The sequence below is a fragment of the Centrocercus urophasianus genome, unplaced genomic scaffold, assembly GCF_019232065.1.
Source record: "Centrocercus urophasianus isolate 14NV4802_14NV808 unplaced genomic scaffold, USGS_Curo_1.0 seq_11, whole genome shotgun sequence".
In the NCBI taxonomy this organism is placed as follows: domain Eukaryota; kingdom Metazoa; phylum Chordata; class Aves; order Galliformes; family Phasianidae; genus Centrocercus; species Centrocercus urophasianus.
The window spans coordinates 83,165,979-83,189,049 of record NW_024884253.1 but is presented as its reverse complement, the minus strand read 5'-3'; the positions used below and the strand labels follow the sequence as shown (position 1 = coordinate 83,189,049).

Genomic DNA, 23,071 nt, shown 5'->3' with positions numbered 1-23,071 from the left:
TTTTTATCAGATCAGTTTATACTACATGAAAGTTCTTGAAAGCTAAGCTGAAAAGGGCCTCTACTGAGGAGAAAAGTAGTGGTTATAAAACTTCACAATTAAACAAATTAACTAAGTAAAACTGTCTGTCCTTTCCTCTATGAAGCAAACCAAGAGCACCACAGGTGATTGTCACAGCCAGAATTCCAGCTCCTTTAAACACTGGATATCATGGTGTGGCCTCCATCACTGCATCAGGCTGTCAGCAAAGACATATGCAGGGCTTAAATCCAGGTACCTGAATGTCTTCAAAATTACAAGGGCATCACAGAGTGAATTCAAGGCAAAGCAGCCACCTACCAGGCTCAGAGCCCTCTCTTCTTACAACTGCCATAAAGCATTTAAATTCTTCTTCACCATCAGACCCTCAGGATGTGACTTTGACCATCTGACAGCGATTTAACCTCTCTGCCACCAGTGCTGACAACAGAGACGCTGCTTCATGAAGCCAGAACTGGATTTCAGAGGACAGTGCACTTATTACCAAATATACAGCTGTTTTTCATCTGCAGGGCTCATGAAGCCTCTGCTCAGTGGTTACAGTACTGCGTGGGAGGGAGCAGGTATCCTGAAGAATCACACCTGTCTCAACCCCTACAGAAAAGTAACCTGGCCTTGGTGGGATGGAGGTGCTTTTGCCAATCTGACCTGCTGGCATTCTTACAGCCAGGCCTGCTCAGTTCTGGCAGGTGCTGCTCTGTTAGGTCTGTCTTGTGGAAAATTGCTTGTGGGCATTCTCAGCTGGCAGAATTGTGCGGCAAGCCCCAAATCAATGAACAAATAACACAGGGCTACCATCAAGGCTTTTCTTCCAAGGGTCTTACTCTTTTTAAATGATGTAACGCTGCTGTGTTTCCACACACACAGGAGCCTTCTTGCCAAAGGTGTGTAACTCAAACCAACAAACCTGGTGAACTGGGAAGAGAGCTCTGATGTTTCCTCCCTGGTGGCTGTGGGACCTGAGGGGTGCTGCTGACCATGACATGCTCTAGCTGTTCAGGTCATGGCTCTCCCCAGGTCACTCCACTTACTTTGTCGGCAGCCGTGAGTCGCGTCCAGGGTTTGTCTGCCCTCCTGTCATAGTCCTGCGCGTCGGCCACCTCCACGTAGTCGCTGAAGCGGATGAGGATCTTCCTCTCACGCAGCTCCTCTACCGTGGGCCTCTGACTCAGCTGCATGGTTGAAGAAGCGGTGGAAAAAGACATCAGAACTTCACTTCTTCCCTGCAGAGTGCTGCCTGGAGATCAGTTTTACTACAACCACCATTGTGACAATAAGAGAGTTCAAACATCACCAAGACTGTTGTTTTTACTGGACTTTCACAGACCTGCTACCTGGGAGATAGATACCTTGTTGCTTGCTATAGCACCTTGTTTGTCATGCCACCTTGCTGCTGGAGCAGAACACTGTTGTTTGGGAAGCAGCCATGGAAGAAGCCCCCGATTCCTGGCAGAAATTGGATGCAACGCAACAAAGGCAGCTGGCAAAGTGATGCTTCATGAGGAGATGAAGACCTTATAACCTCACAATCTCCCATATGATCCCTTGTCTTGAGCTGCTGTGGATGCTTTAGTGCTGCCAGGGAAGGGTTATGCACAGGAACAGGGTGGATCCAGCCTTGAGTTAGTTGCAAAAGGTGACAAACAACTTTCCTTACCATCCTGACATTCTGCAGTCCTGCCCTTATCCTCCAGACATGGTGTGCAGGATGATGACTATTGCTTGCTGAATGTTTCACTGAGTGCTGCAGCTCAATTTTATGCCACAGCATATTTGACTTCAACAGCTTACACTGCATACTACAAGCCAAATAACAAAAATTTCAAGGGTGGACTGTATCATGTCAAGAAAGCCTCTTCACTGTTCCAAAGTCACTTCTTTCAAACTTCTCAGCAGAGAGAGCAGCCAGTCAATCTCTGGTATTCCATGTATGGAATGGCCGCTTACATGGGCAAGGACAGGTATTGGCATTTTGGGATCAGTTCTCCTTGGATGCTCAGCTTGCTGGTTAATCTCAAGTGGAATTATATGACTGCTTCTGAAGAAGCCACAACAGGTGTGTGCATGTGGATGTGCATTAGCTGCTAATCCTCCATTAGTGAAACATCTGTAACAACGATATTATCAGGAAAAATAACCATAAACTGCTAACATTTAGCTAGACAGTATCTCATGCTATTACCACTCACTAGAAATAAGTGGGCTTTGCAATACCTCACTCTTGTGACCAGTGAAAAGTTAAGTACTTCATAAAATGCTTGAGACTCTTTTCTGCAAAGGAGTTCAGGCTCCTGGATCCTGACGTGCAGTTCCACCTACTTCCCAAATTAAGCATCTCAGTACCTTTCACTTCACCTCCCAGGGAGAATTAACATTCAAACCAGAGAGGATGCTGAGAGGAGGATGAAAAATCTGCGAGATCACAGGAAAGAAGCCCCACCTCCTTAGAGCAACAAATTGCCGGGGTAGGACTGCACCCCCATCCCATCCCCCCTCTGCACTTAAATCCCTGTGTTACTCTCCTTGGATCATCCCTGGAAGATGCTTGCTTCTCTCTTCTCTTTTATAAGAAAGCGGTGCTACTGGAGGTGACAGTGGTGCTGCTCTGCTGATGCAGACAGTCCTCACCACTCACAAAGTGGGTTCAGACATCACCTGTAGAAAGGCTGCAAAGCTGAACTGATACCCCAGTGAGCTGCTTCAGGACAACAGGAACCCTGTTCTACCCGTCCTGGCTGCAGCTGCGACATTATTGCCCAGAGAAGAGAAAGAAATCACAGAAGGAGGTGCAACCAACCACACACCTCTACTGCCACGTCGTGCCTTTGCTTAGGGCAGCATCCATCAAGTTGTAGTTTGGTTCATGTACTGTCTCTCAAGTCATAAGCCTCAGAGAGGCTTCTCTCTGATCCACAACTCATCTGGAATGTGATTCCAAATCACTAGTTTTTCTAGCAGTCCTGCTACTGGGAGCTGGCAGCTTTGTTAGCACTGATGCACTGCTAACGAAACAACACAGCAGAATTTTTCTTTCAGTTTCTTTTTTTTTTTAATCTATGCCTGGACAGTGGGGATAGAGAAGATCTTTATACTGAAATAATGATGCGACTACAGCCAAATATTGCAAAGATAAGAGTGTGAGACTCCATCTTTACTTCTATCATCTTTTTTTTTTTTACCCAGCAGCTTGAATAAAGGGTGAATCACCAATATTATCTGTACCATTTTCAGCTTTTAGCATTTCAGGACACAGCACAGATGATACTTGGACTATTCTTTCAAATAAAATGTTTTATGACATGGAGTATGGTGACATCAGCAAAAAATGAAATCTATCAGCTTAACTCTGTGTCTCTGAACAGCACCAAGTGAAAAAGGAATTCCTATAAACCTTGCAAGCTGGAAGAAGCCTTCCAGAAAACGACTGGCTCTATTTCACAGCTTCTGTCAACTGTTACCAGCTGACTCTCGTGTTTGTATCCATCTTAGAGATGAATAAGTTCTACAGAGGAGAGGGCAGATGACTGCTGATCCACTGCACCATGCTGTGCCAACCTGATGCCTGGCTGGTGTCAAGAATGCTACAGCATCATAAGCCCATTGTGAAACTTCGGTGTTAATGTGCTTTTTTCATTCTTAGGTGGCACCTAAATGTAACACAGACTAAAAGCTGGTTCTCTTCCTCTAAAACTGCATATTGTTTTTAGATACCCTGACTTTGCTTTGGAAACATACAACCACTGCAACACCACTGCAATGACAGGTATTGCACATCCCACTACAGTGGTGGTTTGTGTCCCCATCCCTACTGAGCAGCTGGGGCAAGTGAAGTTGAAACACCAGCTCAGGGTGACCCAGGACCCCATGGCAGAGCTCTGAGCTGCCATGAGATGCACTGTTCCTGTGCCAGTGCTCTGGCTGAAATACTGTCCTTATATCCAACAGCTAATGTACAGCCATAAATCTACATATATTTGCATACATAAGCACACATACACAAATATTCAATATATTAAGCCAAAGCACAGATCCAATCATAATAAATAGGGAGAAAAGGACAATTATTTTAAGACAGCAATAAAAGCTTCATTATTTGTACTGTTAACAAACTGCCCTGCCTCTTTCTCATACCATTACAGAGGCTTCTTGTGAACTGCTAAGCTCTTTCCATATGTCTGCATTATGCAGAGCACCCTTAAATCTTAAGGGCAGAAGTAGCTGGCAGACAGCTTTGCAGAACACTCTGTAAGTGTCCATTCAGTGTCAGTTTGTGACAAGGGCACAGCTCACCTGAGATCTCACCTTGGTATTTATCTTAATGACCTGTGAGTTACGGTCTCTTGGATCAAAATTACTTCATGCTACACAATCCTTCATGGACCACATCTGAAATGAGCTCTGCTTCTTCTAACAGATAGGAAGAACCAAGAGTGTTTGAAAGTTACAGGAAAAGGACACATTCAAGGACATGATGCAATTGCTTGCAGCAAGAAGTGCTGCTCCAAGCAGGGGAAAAGGGGTCTCTCTCTGTGCTCACCCTGTGGCTCCCTATAAGTTCAGTCAGACCTTAGGGACACTGGGACATCTGGGAACTTTTCAGGGGCACCAGAGGGAGGTATTTAAGGCAGACATTTTCTTAAACAGATGGCATGAGGATTGGCATTTTTTACAAGTATGACAAAGAGTGTTTTTTTTTTTTCCTTACCACTGCTAAAATTAGCAGGATGTCCATGTGTGTCCACCTCGGCATATACATTCCTGTTCATCTATTTGTGAACATTTGTGAGTTGAGGGAGAATGCCAATTCAGTGGCAAGTCACCACGTTATTTTAGTGTGAATGTGAACAGAAACTGTTGTCATGGGAGGCCAAGTGTTCCTCTGGATGTTTTGTATCACAAGAGATAAATATGGGCACATTACAAGTTTTGATATTAAGCTAGTTTTCAAGGGAAGTTTTAACTCAAACCCCTTTGTTCTCAGCATGGGATATGAAGAAAGCTAATGCACTGTCACCAAGTAAAGTGCAGGAAAAGCCAATCTTGTCAGTCTGATCTTGGGATTTAGCCAAATGTGAAATGCTGACTTTGCTCTACTTCAGACACAACAAAGCTTGTTACCCTGTCTCTTCACTGCTTGCTTTGTTACCTCATTAAAATGTTACAATCGTTATTTATGGAAGAAACCAAAGTGAAAAATGAGACTCTAACTAGCAGTGCTAACAACCTCCTCACCTCTTTGCTCCTCACCTCTTGTGCTAAGACATAGGAGCAGGAGGTGACTTAAATGCCCCAAAGCTCTTTTCCCTCTTTGACTATAAATGCTGTTTATCCAAATTAGCAGCTAACCTTTACTGCTTTCTGACCTTTTTTCCCCCTTCCTTTCACCTCCCTCTGCTTTGCCACACAACTCATTATTTCAAACATCCCGTCCTGATGCAGGTGAGGGGAGGTCCATTATAGAAAATACTTATCAGCAAGACACTTCCTGGAGAGGCTCCAGCTTGCTTTCCCATGAATAGAGGCTTTAAGCTGTACTGGAGCAGGAATTTAACAGGAACAAAGACTTCAGACTATTGCATGGATTTTAAGAAACAGCCACATCTCTTCACTTTGGTTGTTTCTACTGCTACAAGAATTTTAGTCTTGTAGCCAGTGAAAGACTACTGACAGTGGGGGGACAGGAAGCAGTGAACAGCTCTGGGGAACAGGGAGAATAATGCTATTTGAGAGAAGGCAGGAAAAGCAGAGCTTTGCCTCCTCTTTACAAGTAAATCTGTAATATCTTCCATTCATTCAGGCTACAACTCCATCTCTGCGGAAAACCTCAGGGGGAGTTCAGGCTCATGTTAATTGCCTTGGTGCTACACCAAATTCTCAACAGCAAGGAGAGGATAAATTCTTAGTTGTAGTTTCTGGAGGCCCAGATCTCCTCGTGAAAGGAAAGTGGATCCAACACTTCTCCCAGAGGATCTCTGCACATTCACAGTTCTGGAATGGGCTTGGTAGATGTCTGCAACCAGAACTCAGAAAAATCCCTGCTATTCATGTTCCTCAATTCAAACAGTAGAAGTCCAGGTGACCAAAGCTGCCAGTGGGACTCCACGGGAGAGAGCACGGGGCAGGACAGATGTGCAAAACCCACCCCTGGGCACTCAGGTGGGAGGCAAATATCTCTCCCTCATCTGGCAGGAGGGAAAAAAGTTACTGAGAAACTGCTTCAACCACTATCTACCTACTTTTTACTCTCTGAGTGGCAGCTATTTCCTATCCCCAGTTAGTTAATTTGGAGTTGGATGAGTCTGAGAGCATGAAAAGTGCTTAAAAGTGCAGCTTGCTATAGGCTACCCAACTTCTTAGAGTTTTTTTAGAAACTGCCTGTCCATATGATGAATTCAAGTGGATATTTATTACTGCCTTTAATAAGACATCTAGACCTAGTAAGGTAATTTCAGTTATTACAGCATGTCATGTTACAACTCATCATCATTATACTGTAGCAAAGTGTGATTGCTGAAGGAATTTTAGGAACAGCTTTCTAATGGATGAGGAAATGAGTTGTACCCTTAGAGCTGGAATCATGCCATCGGAAATTCGGAACAGTAACAATTTCTACAGTGCAAAGTCAAAAGTCTTTTCAGTGGCTTCTCCAGAACTCCTCCTGATTACAACCAGACATGGATACAGAAAGGCAACATGGCATACTTTCCTTATGTTGAATTCACCCTGTGGGCACGTCTGCATGAGAACTCAGTGCAAATAGAGAGGTCTGCTGGGCAATGCTCTCGACGTGCTCAATTAAATTTCTGCTTGATCTGAGGTTTAAAATCCTTTGGTAATAAGACTTCAGTCCAAATCGACAGGAGCCTGCCTCTCTGCTGCAAACACGACACATCTGGGACATGTTCATGAAAGACAGAGCTGGGGAATAACAATTCTTGCAGGATTCACTAGGCACTTGGCATTTCTAGTTGTCATCTAGCCATTAGCACACTTTATTCACTTCTTTCCTCCAGACATTACTGAGCCTCTGTGATGGTACATTTGGCAGGTGAGAATGAAATTCCTTGTTAGACCAAGCCTGTGGTTAGAGTCATTGAATCACTAAGTTTGGAAAAGACTGCTAGGATCATCTAGTCCTGGAACAATTTACATCAGTTTAACAAGTAAGCAAAATCAAACAATACAAGTTATGTTGCTACCAACCTTACAAACATGCTAGGGGCAAAAGAAAATATTTGTTAAAGGAAAAAAAAAAAAAAAAAAAGGCTAAAAACAGCATAGCCTGGAATGTTGGTATGGAACACTGAACTGCCAAGGACCTGGACTGGCTTGTTCCTACTTAAAATAAGACAAAGGAAAAAAACCTTACAGAAATCTGCTGAGATTTCAGGGAGCAGTCATGTAGCCTGGGTGTTTTAGTTCAGGGTGTAGCTGTGGCCTCTATCTCTAATAGACAATTCATTTGCTATGTACTTCAGCAAGACCCCACTTGTAAGGCAGCAGATTAGCTATAGGAAGCTTTGTTTTTTATCTACTACAGTTATTCATTAGATGGCATAAAACTTTGTACTGGATTGCTGTATATGTTTACATATACATATAGAAATTGACAGACTGGTAAAGCAGCACTTCTAGCCTTTGCAGTGAGCTTAAGTCCTACAAAATCTCTGCACTGCAGTTAGGTTCTATTCCTTCAGACAATGCTATAAGGGGATAAGAGCATCTCTACCATTGTTGGAAGGAATTAGCATCTTTAAAATAGTATTATAGCTCTCTGGGCCACATTCTTTGTTCCTGCAGACAAAGGCAGTATCACCCAGTTGGTGTCAGAGAACTCTGCTGATTTAATTGAGAATAAAGTCTGAGATTTTTAAGCGTGAAAGAAAACAATCCAGCTCCCTGAACTTAAGCTTTGCATATATATTCACAGTCCTTTTCCTGTCATTATTTGCACCATAAAAGCTTGCAGTCACATATGCCAAAAAGACTAAGCCACCTAAAAGCCTATAGAAGAATGGTGCTGCTCCATAAACTTGTGAGTTTTTAGAGGACTTTCTCCTGCTCTGTAGGTGGGAAATAGAAGCCAGTGGTGAAATAAAGTTTACCTGCAATAACAGGACAGACTGCTGGCTATGTATATTGGGACATCTGTAGACATTTACACCAGCCGAGAATCTGAACATGTGTATCTGAAATTACTGTTCTTCAGTTTTAAGAGCAAATGACTTTTAAATGGGAGGAAAACCAAAACCAAACTGTCCTGTTTACTTTATCCTTCCCTGCTGATTGAAGATTGTATGATTGTTTTCTGCACACCATTTTCCAAGTGCTTCTCTCTGTTTAGTTGGAATGCCTCAAGTGGCAATCTCCCCTTCCAGAAAAAGTTTATTTCTTAGTTTACTGCTTTTTAAGTTGGAACTTTCAAATGCAATCAACACTGTTTTAACTTTGCTCTCTCCTTGTAATAGCTTTGTAGGCTATTCCATTTACACAGAGCAGTTAGACTGATGCTAGGCTGTGCATCCTGCATAGTCCAAAGCTTCTTCTGTTATGAAGTCTAGACCTTACTTTGGCCAACTCCAAGATGTTACTGTTAATAGCCTGCACAGCACTTCCCTGCCCTGTCCATGGACTTAAACTCTGTACAGAGGTGATGTCTTTTTTTAAAGACTTCTTTCAAGACTGACTTCATTCCTTACTTTTGAAAATAGTGCTGTGGAAAAGAAAAAATACTAACAGTTGTGCAGTAGGAAGAAAGTTATGGTAATGCCATATTAGGATCAAAGCTGCTCCTCACCTTACGTGTTAATCTTCTCTTTATCTCTCGTTTTTCTTCCTGCTCCTCTTGCTCATTCCGGGCTGTAAGAGATATAAAGGAATGTCAAGCTGCAGACTTATCAAATATGCAAAGTGTGCAACAAATAAGCCTGTGCATCAGTATATTAATGTTTCAGGACCTCTCTGATACACAGCATGCCCCCCTGGGACTGGTGAACCTGCCTGACCCATAGCTTCTCTGCTTCTTCACACACTTCATAAACATCTACACAACCTTCCTTTCCCTGTGCTGGTACTCTTCATGTGTGCCACTCTGCCAAAGGGCCAGGCAACGAGCCATTATCTCACTGCTGTGAGGGGTTCAGCTATGATATGGTTTGATTCTGAGAGGTCAACAGCTGAAAAAGAAACACGGGTATAATTTTTTATCCCTTCTGTGGAATGGAAATGGATAGAAAACTCAGAGTAGGGATGTTAGGCAACATCTGCAACTTCATATGACCTGAGCAGAGTGAAAAGAGAGCCTCCTTCCCTCCTTCATGAGCCTTCACAGCATTGTACTGGAGTGCAAAAACACATCCCAGGAAATCCACTTTTAACAGTAAGCCAAAAAATCACATGCTACAAATTCTCACCAGGGTAAGCCTCAACCATTACCACTAGAGAGGGCAGTAAGATTTGACTACATTACCTTTTTTTTCAATTTAGGAACAGGCTCTCATGCATGTCTTGGCAATGAACTTTACTGAAAGTCAATAAAATCACAGGTTTCTGTGTACTCCACTACTCAGTGCATCCTGCATAGTTCAAAGCTTCTTCTGTTATGAAGTCTAGACCTTAATTTGGCCAACTCCAAGATGTTACTGTTAGTAGCCTGCACAGCACTTCCCTGCCCTGTCCATGGACAGTTAGGATCTGTTTTAACTGCTTTGTTGATACCTGAATTGCTCCTTACTAGAATCAAGCCCAAAGGAAAGCAAATGCAACTTAGCTACAAGTACCTTGTGCCCATTGTGTGATCTGGTTTTCACTCAGACAGAACTAACTCAGGCACCAATAACTCTGTAGGGAAGCTACAGAAGACATCCAAGGCCATGTTGGGGTAGGAAGCTTGAACTACATCACTTAAATTTGGTCTAAAATAAATCCAAGGGGAGCAGGCACCTCTGGCAGAATGGTAGTAACAAAATAGGATATGCTGTTCAAGCAACTGTGTGGCAAAGTCACACAACGAGCAAGAAGGGCTGGGTGGCAGTTTTTTGCTGTTCAGGACAACAGAGAGCCACTCCAAGGCGATTGCTCACTGACTTCATCAGGCCTGGGAATTCTCCACCGAAGTGGACGAAGAGCCCACCAATAGTTTGTATGATGGTTTATAACACGCCCATTACCTTTAAATGCCATTTTCCCCAAAATACTGCTTGCATTGTCTGGAAGAAAGAATCTGATATTGGAGACAAAAGATTAGAAGACATCATGGGCTTACCAATAGGTTTTTAATTGGTAACTAGAATACCTATATTGTTGCATATATACTTTTATCTTTCAGTGGTTTCTTTTCCTGCTGGGCTGGATTCTGGATTAGCAATTGGTCTTTCAGCAGTTTTTTTCTTCCCGTTGTGTCTCAAATTTGGAGAAGCCATGACTGCAAATAGCCACTCACAGAAGCACAGCCACTAATAAATCCTTTAAGATTAAGCCAGAGAGAACGCTAAATGGAGTCCACATGGTGCCTGGGCAGCACTGAAAGTATATGAGGAGTTATGTATAAACTGAGTCAAAGTGGCTCACTTTTGTACTCCGCATACAATGCCTTTCTTTTCTCCTCATTTCTCAGCCCATTTACCCACCTTCAGAGACAGCCAGGCAGGCTGAAAACCTTGGTCAGGAACAAGCTGGGAAGTAGGAATACATTCTCCTCTGAAAACAGAAAGTACTGTTTCATTTCTGTTAAACAGTGCTGATCTACAGAACTGTTGCTTTATTTTATGTATTCAGGAGATGCTCTGTTTCTTCAGGGTTTACTGGGTCACAGTTTTCAGGCCTAATTTCTGTGCTAGTGTGAAATGTCCCCTGGCACATTCTGAGACCATCAGACCCCATCTACCCAAGTTTTTATGAGGAATTCATGCAAGCCTGATGTGCCAGACTGACAAGTGAAGTATTTGTATCCATCACAGAAGTTGTACTGGGGCATGCAGGCATCCTTCCTTGTAAACTAACATGGCCTGCAAGTACTAATTTCAAAAAGAGTAGTTTAGTCTACACACTAACTCTACAGGTCTGTACTTCTCTGCATTGTGTGCCTTTGATTTCATTAGGAGTCACTGCCTTGGGTGCATGTCAGTGAAGGGCTGGTCAAGCACATGTCCCCCTGTTCTCAGTTTCTTTGCTGTGGCTGCTGTAACCTTACTGCTGCTACAAGCAAGTAATGGATTCTTGTAATTTAACAAAGACAGTACTTTCATAAGTGTCCCTGCAGCATGAAGCTCGGAAGGGATCACTTCACTTACAGGGAATGGATGCACATCTGCATTTTGCCTCATTTCTTCCCATCACAACTGGCAATAATGCAGTTACACATCACAGGAACAAAACGATACTCAGTACGACAACTGCATCAAGGAAATGTCAGCTTTAACTGCAGAGGAAATCCTATTTACTTCATCTGGGAGAATGCTGGGGTTTCTTTTTGGTGTGTGCTGTGAACTGGGCTTTTGCAAACAACTTGAGCTGTTTACACAGAGTTTGAAGTCTTAATTATTGCATCCCATGTCTCTTTCTCCATAGGCTTTACTGTATCTATCAAAATTCTCAGAAATCTAGGGAAAGGAAGAAAGTAATTCTGTACTGAACAGACACTATATTTACTTGTTTAAGACTAGAGTATTATTTTACGCATTTTTTAAGTTGTGTAACTATTTTTAAATGTTTGTCCTGTTGTGCTTCACCAAAAATTAAGATGCCATGGGAATACCACCTTAGCTTTTCCTGTGACTATGATGTTGTTTGTCTACCAGGACAGACATGGTTCAGGGCAGATGCGTGCTTAAGAATCAAGATAAAAAAATCAATTTAGGAAATAAAAGTATAGTTCTGGATTCACAGCAATATTTTCAGGCACCTTTGTGTCATTTAGGAGCCTCTACTAAATTCAGAAGGAAACTGATGAGGCTCAGAGGATAATTCCCCTGAAAAACGAAACAACTCAGGTCTCTGCGTGGGAGAGATTAGGAAATCTCTGATAGGACCCCAGCTTTGGTCATGTCACTTCTCTGCTTCTAACACTTCATCCAGAGCTGCTGCTTGAGACCCCCCTACCTTTCCACAGCCCCTGGCAGTCACAAGCACCAGTGCCAGGGTGGTGTTTACTGGTCACATACCAGTGCCAGGTGCTGCATGGCACGCGCTGCTTCATGCTGGTAGCCAGAGCCAGGATGACAACATGAGCTGCTGAGAGAATTGCCCTCTGTCCCCATTAGCCTGAGCTCATTGTTGGTCATGTTGCAGGTTCCCCCTCCTCCAGCTGTCCTGATAGCCTCTGTCCCAACGCAATCACAGAGGGATGTGCCGCCAGTTCCCCAGTTTCTGCCCCCTTGAAGACTGAACTCCACCAGCTGCTGGTACAGGGATGAATAGTAGAAGTATGGCTATCACAGGCTAACACACAGAAATGGCTTTCCTGGCAGCCTTGGGCTCCCTGCACTCTCTTAGCTGTTTACTCTTTGCTCCTCTATTTGCACTGATAGCGGTGTCTCTGTCTTCCCTTGTCTGCCATGCACGACAACATGAACAGATGAATAACACACTGGGAGTTTGATTCTGAAAAAATTTAATCAATCATTGCTGCTAATTTCCAGAGAATCTGTCTTTTGCTACCACACTTCTATGATTCTGTGCAAGTCTGTTGTTTGAACAATAGAAGATATACAATGGACCAACCTATGATGATCTTTTAAGGTACCATTTAGGAATACTTTTGTCTGTGTTCATTTTCAAAATTTTCCTGGAATGAAGGATTTAACAACTTAAAAAAGGAAGAAACTGTTTATTCAGTTCCCTGTTTCTGAAGTACAACAATAATGAGATGAACAGATTTGTGTTCCTGTTAAAAATCAAACACTTCAGTGTGAGTAATGAAATGCATTTTTTTTTTTCCCTATTCATTCACAAGATTACAAGGTTTGTGCTAGACTCAGTTCTGCTTCTCTTGGAACTGGTGACAACAGATCTAGTAACGTAACTTAGCACAGGCTCTCCAAATGGTAGACTGCCTCTTTAAAATATACTTTAATGATCTGAGGATCTACCCTCAGATTTTGGCTGATTTAAAGGAAGAGTTTCAGGGGAACATTTCACTGGAAGTATCCCAAGAAACACAGGATTCTTTTTTGAATTAAATAAAGGCTCCACCTAAGTCTAGATTGCTGTGAAGGTTTTCAGAAAAACTCATCAAGCCATGCTCTAATGGCTTTACCAGCTTATAATGGGATGCTCGTATCCGTGTGAGAGCAGCACAGAAAGGCTTTTCAGAATGATCCTCTGTTGGGAACAGGACTTGCAAAAAAGATTCAGGGTTGTTTTTTTTTTCTTTCCCAAAGGCTGTTCATTCATGTGTATTTACTGACTACAATTTTAATGAATTATTTCTGCAGCTCTGAATGTTGCTGCAGACTTGCACACTTACTTACATTTATGATGCACTTTGTTTTTATTCGTGATGCACATACGGAATAGCCGATGTTTTATAAAAAGAACCCACACAATATAAATCTAAACTAATGCAAACTAGCTGGCTTCAGATTCAATGTCAGTAGTATCAGGACTTACGTTTCAGAATGTTCCTCTGCTCCAATTCTTCAGCTGTCGGCCTCTGGCTCAGTCGTCTGCGAAAAAAGTCCAAGATCAGTTTCTGGACCATATCACATCCTCCTCAGCTCACTGTCTTTGAGAGTTTTTCTGAGGTGTGGAAGGCGGAGCAGAAAGTGCCAACGCTGCTCCATTATGCACTTGGTGTGCCTGGCCCATGCGTGACACAGACCATGCTTCACTTTCGCAGTTTCCTCTGTGTTCAGCCCATGAAAGACGAACTACATTATGTCATCTTAGGCACAGCACTCCCACCCCTACCCCAGGCAGAGCTGCTGGGAGTTAAGCTACACAGATGTCTTCACTTAATTTCCTTCCTCCCATGCCTGCTTCCTGACTCGCACAAGCACTTCTAGCTGAGACCCTGCTAACCCTCTCCCTGCCCTCTTGTGAGCCTCCAGGCTTGTCCAAACAGCATCTGAACACAGGCAGCCTGCAGAAAAAACAAGGGACAGTTTGGCAGTGCTGAGGGCAGAACAATAGTGGCACTCCTCCTCCACAGCTCCACTCCCCTCCTCCTCTGGTGGCTTGTATTAAACCTTACAGTGAAGATCAGCATAACTTGCTTGTCAACCTGTAGGACAGATTCACAACCAATGCAATCTAATTACAAATGGGAGCCCTGAGAACAGAAACAATCTGAATATTCAGAATACAAAGCAAAGCAGAAAAGCACAAAGGGATCTTGGGGAAAACAAAGAGAACCACTACGATGACATCAGAAGTCAACACTGTTGGGCCTGCTCCTGCTCTCACCAGGCTCAATGGGAGTTTTGTCAGTGCTGCCAGTGACAGGACATCGCCTTCTCATCCCTCAGGCATAGTCATTCAGGGAGGTACAGATAGGGGCAGACTTCAGAGCAGGGGATCATGTCTGCACCAGATAGTTCAATCCCCTGCTTCTTTCAGCAGCCTCTGGACTGACCTCACCTGGTGCACAGGGCTGGAATGCACGGGATGGGCAGGAGCCTCACCTTCTGTATGAAGGCAAAAGTTTGGGTAACTGATTTTACACAGCCTGAATATTTCTGCTGTCAGAAAAGATTTCAGCTGTACTGCCTTTGGGGCCATTTTCCATAACTAAGTCAGATCATGGCCCTATTCCAGTGCAGAATTTGGAGTGACTGGTTTTGCCTCTTTGCCATGGCAGATCAATCATGTACCTCACTTGAAAAAGCATTGATAGGGACAGAAACTTGACATAATTCAGAAGTAAAGAACACCTCCAAAGTACATTGAAGATGAAAGTACTGTTTGAATGCTTGCTATTACCATCTTTAAGATACAGTAGCTGTTGCTAATGGAATACTTCATCTCAGTATTAAGAAGAAATTAAAGCTATTATATTTCTATCAGCAGTTGAGAATCAAAGAGAATAAATTGCCAAGTTTAGGTCCACTAAGAGTTTCTGCAGAAACTGAGTTATATGAAGCTTTTAATCCACCACACTGTGATGTTTCTCAAGAGGAAGCTTCACGTGAATGTTCAGGACAGACTCCATCCACCCAGTGTGCAGCGCTTCTATAGAACCAACACAATAAATGTAAGGAGACGTCAGTTTGAAAAGAAGGCTTCCAAAAAAACTCCTCCTCTTCCAGAAAAAAAAGATGATTAAAAGACTCAGCTAACGGTTTTGTCAAGAATGGTTCACACTGGACCATTTCGAACAAAAGGCACAGGTTTTGTCTATCTACATGAATGATTTACATAAAAGACCACGTCTTCCATGTATTTATTTCTCAGTAGCTGCCATAAAGTAGATGAATTTAAACAAAGTTTGTACTTCACTTTGTCACTGCTTCTACACTGAGGTGAGTGATTTCCTCCAAGTGTGCCCTACACATGTATCCCCATCTTCTGTGTAGCTCAGAGACCTACACACTATGCAGTTCTTCCCTAAGATGCCCAGTATGGGTTCCAGTGAAAACCAGTCAGAAACAGCTGTGTTCCCCATCAAGAATCAACGCATTTTACAGATGCCATAAAATACCTTTTTCAGGCTGCAATGTGCTCCTTCCTCAATGATGACCACTGTTATAAAGGCATGAAGTCACGTGGCAAAAAAAACATGGTATTTTTGGTAGATGCAGCCTAGAGATCAAGAGCTCTTGATTTTCATGGACTGCTGCTACATTCCCATTTTCACCTCATTTTGGGTTGACTGGGCCTGCTCCCTCAGTGTTTGTTTCTCTGATGAGTGAAACAACCCCTTCCCCAGACCTTCTCATCCAGGCTATCACAATTATTTTTCTTGTTCTCCTGCTCTTTTCATTTCATTTCTTTTGCTTCCACAGTGACTTCCATCCCCAAACTATCTTTGAACTCTACAAACTCCACTAACTCCTCAGAAAAGCCATCTTTCAGTTTTTACTTTTTCCCTCTTAACTTTTGGGTTTGCCATAGGTTGGGCAGCTGTTAACATTTTTGAACATCTCAGTTCTAGGTACTATCCTATAATTAAATAAATGTTGGCAGCTCTTGCTTTGTTATTGTGGCTGCAAAGATAGATTTTTTTTTTTTCCACACCTAATTTCCGTGTACCATCTTCAGTGCACTGTTGTGATCTTAGCAAACAGTAGATGTGGTAACTCCACTCTTTGTCTTTCCTTCCTGTGTTGGGCAGAACAAAAATATTAACGAAGCCCACCTAGATTGCAGAGGCTGATTTCAGAGGTTTGATTGCTGGATTGCTGCTGTGCCTTCCTTCATTTAACATCACAGGGGCTGCATGAGGCTGTCAAGAGGCCAGAGGTCAGGAAACAAGTGTCTAATTAGCAGCACAATCAGAACAAACAGGAGAAAAAGGAGGTGAGAAATGATGTGGCAGACCTCCTGCAATAGCAAATAAAGGAACTGCTTATTAAAACTATCAGAATCAAGTGGGATGCAAGTTATTGATCAGAATGGGAACTGTGTTTTGTGGAGCTGCAGGAGTGTAGATATCTGACCAAGGGAAAGACAGGCCTCAGAAAGCACCAGCCTTTCAACAGTTCTTTCTGTACTTAAAGACCTTCATGTAAACATGCTTAACCATGTGTGAATATGCCATGCTTTTTGTTTTGCAATAAACATCAGGCATTCAAGACCGCAGGGAGGCATGCTGCTCCTTGTGCTCTGCAATGTGTTGTCTGTTTTACACTTCACACGTTTTTGTGGAATTGTTAATAGTGGTTTTATGAGTACACTGATAAAGATTTCCCTAACAGGAAAAAAAAATAAAAAAAAAAATCAAACCTTCTTGAGATTTCTGTTGACATAAAGGAAGCCTTGTTAAGATTTCACTGAAAATATAATACTCAAATGAGATGTCAGTGAAAAATAAAAGTTTGCTCAGATCTATAAAAATAAACGATGGCAAACTAATTTTCTGAATTAATTCCCTACAGGATCAAAACACACCACAGGCTTTGTGCTAGCACTATACAGTGCTCATTTCTTAGTAAAAACTTTGCTGTTTTTATTTCACTTCCATTTTTTTCTTTCTGCTTTGTTGAACTTGTTCTGGTCAGGGCTGAGCACGTCATGGTGGATGACCAGGAGTTTGGGGGCAGGAGGAACAATCGCTTGCAAAGTATACTGGCCTCAATTTAAAGCATTGGCTGGTGGGGATGCAGTCTCTTCAGGGAGTAAGAAGGAGGACACACAGCATTTTCACTGATGGATGCTACTGCTTGGAGCCTCAGAATGGGAAGTTCCTGCTTAATGCAACAATGTGCAATAAAAGGAAATACTGGCTGTACACCTCCCCAGGCAACACCAAAAACTTAAGAGTTCACACAGTGATGCTTAGCCTGCTCTGCAGTGTAGTCATGCCCAGAGGGCTCTCAGGACAGTGGCCACCTATCTGCAGAGCCCTTCTGTCTGGTAATACTTCTGAAGCAAGGCACTCCTGACTGCCTAGGCTGCCCCCTGACTAACAGTCACGGTTTTTATCTCCACAGTCTCTTGCAGTGCTGTGCATGAGTTCAGAGAAAGACTTGGTTAATGTCATTCATGTATGGTGCTGGGTTGGCGGTTTTTAGATGTGTAGAATTCCTCTTTGTCTCTTTTCAGAGAGCAAGAACATGTAAAAGCTTACAACAGGGTCATCTGTAAGTATAAGAACCAGATCCAGAACATGGCTTGCTGGAAAATGACACCTCATTTAGTTGCCAGGCTTGTTAACTCCAACAGTTTGCAGATACAAGAGGCAGAATTCAGCAGCTCTCCAGTGCTTGAATGGTGACATCTGGCGGGCATGACCTTTGAGCAGCAAACAGGTCACAGGTGGTCACAACAGGGCATGCAGAAGTATAGAGAGGTGCACACAACACCACCAACATATTCTGGAGCTCATCCGTGCTCACAATCTGTTCCTATGGTATAAGTCACCACGACATAAAGTAACTTCTGAGTGCAAGGGGTTATATCTTCTGGAGTAGCTCTTAAATTAATTCTCTAGAAGCAAATCTTTTTACTTGAGTGCATCTGGGTTCATACCACCCTAGAGACTGCTCTAACAGAGGAGCTGGGCACATGAGAAGGAAGCTGCTACAAAGAACTACTTGTCGCATAGCTCTTTACTTGGCGTAAATGAGCACAACTGAAGCCAGCAGAGCTGTGCTGATTTAAATCAGCTATATAATTCAACATGAGGAAAATTCAATGGCAGTAAAGAGTCTTACTATTGCTTAATTTAGCATGCCTTTCTCAATAATAGCGCTGATAGCAAAGCAATATTGATGAAGGATAACTTACCAGGGGCTCTTTGTACTCCCATGACAAATACAGAAAATTGGAAGATGAAAATGGATGTGAAGAAAAGCTTTTATTTGCTTGTGACAGTTAACTGTTAGCAAAGGGCGAGAAAAAAAATGACCTCCTTTCCTTATGCTGCTGCACAATGAGCAAAAAATATCTGTAAGCTCAGCAGCTCACCTTCTCTGAACTGTCAACCCAGATACTGTCAGCCAGACTTAAGAGTCTACAGAAAACTATCTTTCTCCTAACAGGATTTATAAAATGGGATTAACACAGTTTTATCCATCAGTGAATGAGCTGAAGGGATATTAAATAGAAAATCTCTATCCAAAGAGGAAAACGTAAGACTTCTACACCATTACAATTTCTGTGCTAGACTCCATTAAGATGTAGGGTAATTTGTGGGATACATTATCTCCTCCTTTAAGCTCTCCTCCTCGTGTGACAAGTCTCTAGGTATCAGTCATGGTAACACTCTTTATAACTGTTTTTCTTGAGAAATTAAGGCAATAAAACCACAAGGAGCGTTTGCCACGACTCAGTTACCATGTAATGACTACTCCTCACTTCCCTGTTGACTCTAAGCATTCAGCCTCTTGGAGACTGTAGTGTTCCTGCAGCTAAAAAGAGGCCTGTGGTAAGAGCAGCCCACAGGGGGCAGAGACTCCTGGTCACCCCTAGAAGAAGCACCACTGAGAGAGTCTCAATGAGAACTATTTAGGAAATTTTGGTAGGATGTGCTTGCTTGCAGCAAAAACAAAACAAAACAAACAAAAAAACCCCCTGCAAAATATCAGTTGGAGATCTAAGTACTTCCTGATGCTGCCTTCGCATCACAGTTTGTTCCCTGGGCTGCACCACCTGGTCCAGGATAGCTAGAGCAGTCCCATGCTCTGAAGGAGAGAGGTAGCACTTGGGCTTAGCACCTCCTCTGAGTGCACTGCAGGAAACACCAAGTGGTCCAGCACATGAAACGGCAGAACGACAGCTCCTGTAGCATGTTTAGAGACACGCATCTAGAAGGGCTGTGCAAGAAAATAACATTTTCAACAAAAAATGTTTCAGATTTTAATTTAGGCTTTAAGCAGCCTCCTTCTGCTCCTCAAATCATGCTTATTCCAGACTTTGTTTTGTGTTGAGAAACACGATCAGTAAATACTTTAAATCTCTACCTAGTCTAGATTGCTGTGAAGACTTTCAGGAAAACTTATCAGTACTTTTTCTCCTTATTCTTGCATCTGAATAGTGGAAAATAAAACCAAGTGGGCACTTTGTCTAAAACTTTTTTTTCATTCTTTAGCCCTTGTGAATCATTCTAGACTCACTGCTCAATGTATTCTTTTCTGTTTAAGCTGATTGAGGAATTGATTTGCTTTGGTTTTGTTTACTCTTGGGAAGATACAAGCTCCTCACAAAACAATAGGCTGTCCACATTAGATCAGATTAGGTCTCCTGGGGAAAGAGAATCATGTTCAAAATGTAGATTTCAACAGTGCACTGGGCCGACGTTAAGCTGAAATCTTGTCTATCATATACAGAACACATTTCCATAAATACCTAAATAAAGCAGGATCATCTTGGTCTGTGAACTCTGCATGTTACGAACTTAAAGGAATGACTAGATAGCCCTATAGCTCTGAGCAGAAACAGAGTTATACGTCTAATAATGACACATCCAAGTCAACAATCTTTTGTAAGATCAGAGGAGTTTCCAGAGAATCTTCCTTTACAAAAGGGACTGTGGTATCACAACGCACAGACCTGCTTTTCACCAAGGAATTATCAGTTTCTTATTGTTTTCTTAAGATAAAGCCATGCATTTCCAAAAATTCAGCCTTCAGCTCCTTTTTCAGTGATACTAACTGCAAAATGGCTACTGATATCTTGAACGCTACTAGAGCACACAAGACAGTCGCACAACTTGAGCTCTAAAATGGAGCTTCCTCTGTTTCATTATCATATTGTTTCATTATCATCAGACCTTTTAGCCAAATGCTAGCTGCTCACATAAAATACCACCATAAAAGTTTAATTTTGAAAAAGGGCACGGAGGAATTAAAACAGTTCTACCATATGAGCTTTGTAGCATTAGCTCTCAAATCTCTTATCCCTAACCCCAACAGCAGAAGTCCAACAACTGTAGTAGGAAACAAAGAATAATCTTTTTTAGAAGAGAGGACTTGCTATGTATCTAATTCAAGAATGTATTTTTGGAACAATAAAAATTGGATATTTTTGAGTACTAAAAATGCAGAAGACAAAAGAAAAAAAACGTTCAGAAGTGGTAGTGATTGTCCTCCTGTGAAGCTTTGAGAAAAGACATCAGCTTCTAAAAAAGTAGTCATGCTCAACTGAAAGCTGATTTCACAAAGTGTAATTCACAGCTCAAGGTCAATCCATTAATGACTTGAATGAATAAAACGGCACTGCAAAAATCAGTCTGATTTGAACAGATGTGCTTGTTGTCTATGGCATTATTGAGGCTACTTACTTTTAGAATCTTTTCTCCCTACAGTTCGTGGTTTTACGTCTGCGAACAAACATAACAAGTCTTTAAAGATGCATTTTTTAAAGGAAACATTTGGAGGCTAAATCTTAGAAACGTTATTTTCCTTACTCCTCATAAGACATCAAATTTAATATTCTTTTTCTTCAAAGACCAGTGTTTGGAGGCTTCTCCTACTACTTTCTCAGTTTTGAAGTGTAGCCTTTGTACTTGGAAAATCTGTGGAAAGCCAGATTCCATTAACACATTTGTAAAGATGTCCTCCATTTTCTGTAGCTGAAGACCTAGGACTATCTTAAGGACCATTCAGCCAAACCACAGACCTGACAGAGTCCCAGATCCCTTCACTCTCAACCAAACAAGTTGGATGGTGTTTTTGGAAACTTAAATTGAATAAATGTGGAGTCTCCCTCTTGTTTCCAGTCCTTGACTGCTTATTCCCATAAAAGTTACTCTTGAAAGTACACTCATCTCCACGGAAAAGCTTAAGTAACAAAGTCCACTTCCACCTTCACGGGTCCCTCTGCCCTGGCTCCTGATGCTCAGGGAAGCTCATTCAAGCAAGGCTTGATACAGGAACAAAACAGTTATTCTTGTACAAAGCCTAGAGATGGGGATAGGAAGCAATTTTTTAGGCAGGAAGATCTGTGGGTTCAATAAAGAGAACTGTAGAGGGAAGCTGAGATGAATACGGGAGCACAGCCTTATTTCTCCAAACTCCTCTAAAATCCACTGATCTTTCCCTCCTTTGGCAGTTCTCCTTTGAGACACCTACAGCTGACACAGGCTTACATTTTGCCAATGCTGAGAAGTGGTTGCTGGCTCCAAGGAAGCGCTAAGAGCTGAGGCACATAACAGAAGAACCATCTTTTTTACACATTTGATTTAGTTAGCATGAAAGTAAGACCTCCTGATGAGCTTTGTGTCCTACCATGTTGATGTGGTGAATACATACGGAACATGATGGTTGTATCTTCAAAACCTGTGCATTAGTAGATATCTTACACTTATGGCACTGTAAGTATGTTACTTACTTAAGTAGAAAATCAAAAGCAACCTATCTTCTAATTTATATAGCCACTTGCACAACTGCAATCTTAAAAACACCAAGTCAGAATGAGCTAAAACATGTAAGCAAACAACACTGCTTGATAGTCCAAATAATCTGTGAATTTAGTGATGAAATTCAATTCAAAATACAAAAAGATGTTGATTCTAATGAAGGAAATTTGTGTGGAAAGTTTTTTCCAATTTGCTGATGGTGGGCCCAACACTTTTATGGCTAACTTAAAGTTTCCTCTGTTACTGCAGCAACTACAGACCTCTCAAAAATGGAAACAAACAGAAAACTTAGGCACTGTGTTGTTTTGTTAAAGTCCACTTTACCAGCATTAGCATGAAGAAAGGCAAGTAAACACTAATGCACAAATCAAATCCATCTCCAAACATTTGAGAATAGGAATGCAAAAAAAAAATCAACTTACTTTCTGAGAAAGGAATCACAATCTAAAACACTCAGTGACTCAGAAAATCTACCATACACGAATTCTAAAGAAACACTTTCATAACAGAAGTTGGCAGTACCAGTAATGCAGAACCATAACAATTCCGTTTCTGAAAGAAAGGATGCGTAGGAAATAGCATGGCCCCCATATTTTGTCTTGTTATTGAAGTGGAAAATTCCTCAAACAATTTTGAGAGCTTTAAGGGTGATTAACTATATTGTGTCAGCGACATTTCAGTCTCCTAGACTATATAAAAGGCAGGCTAGCTTATAAAGAGCAGTGAATTATTGCAAAACGTTCACTTGGAGATCGAGAATTAGGCCTGGGTCAAACATTTATGACAAACAGAAAAATTGCCAAAAATTGCATTCCAGCAGGTCAGAAACTATGTACAAGATGAGGTCAAACTTGGTGAACAGTTTCAGCTGAGGAAACAGTTTACTAGACACTACTTGAAAGAGTTTAAAAAAAGCATTAAAAATACATTGGATAAAATATTTGGTACCGGCCTGTAATCGTATTTTTCATTTTGTAATAAAAATTTAACTCCTCACTGTGCTATTTTTATTGTTTTCTCTCCCATATTTGTTATTTACTTTGTTCCAGCCGAGTACCAAATGTGAAAAACTCCTTA

The 23,071-nt window shown here is 41.9% G+C and overlaps 1 protein-coding gene across 1 annotated transcript in view; it reads right to left on the bottom strand.

The window, feature by feature from the left end:
* The window catches only part of PHACTR1 (phosphatase and actin regulator 1), a 140,532-nt gene that overhangs the window by 5,604 nt on the left and 111,857 nt on the right, over positions 1-23,071 (bottom strand). Inside the window, 3 exon segments of the mRNA XM_042809000.1 lie at positions 1,071-1,211; positions 8,837-8,898; positions 13,648-13,703. Coding sequence (XP_042664934.1) covers positions 1,071-1,211; positions 8,837-8,898; positions 13,648-13,703 — 259 coding nt within the window.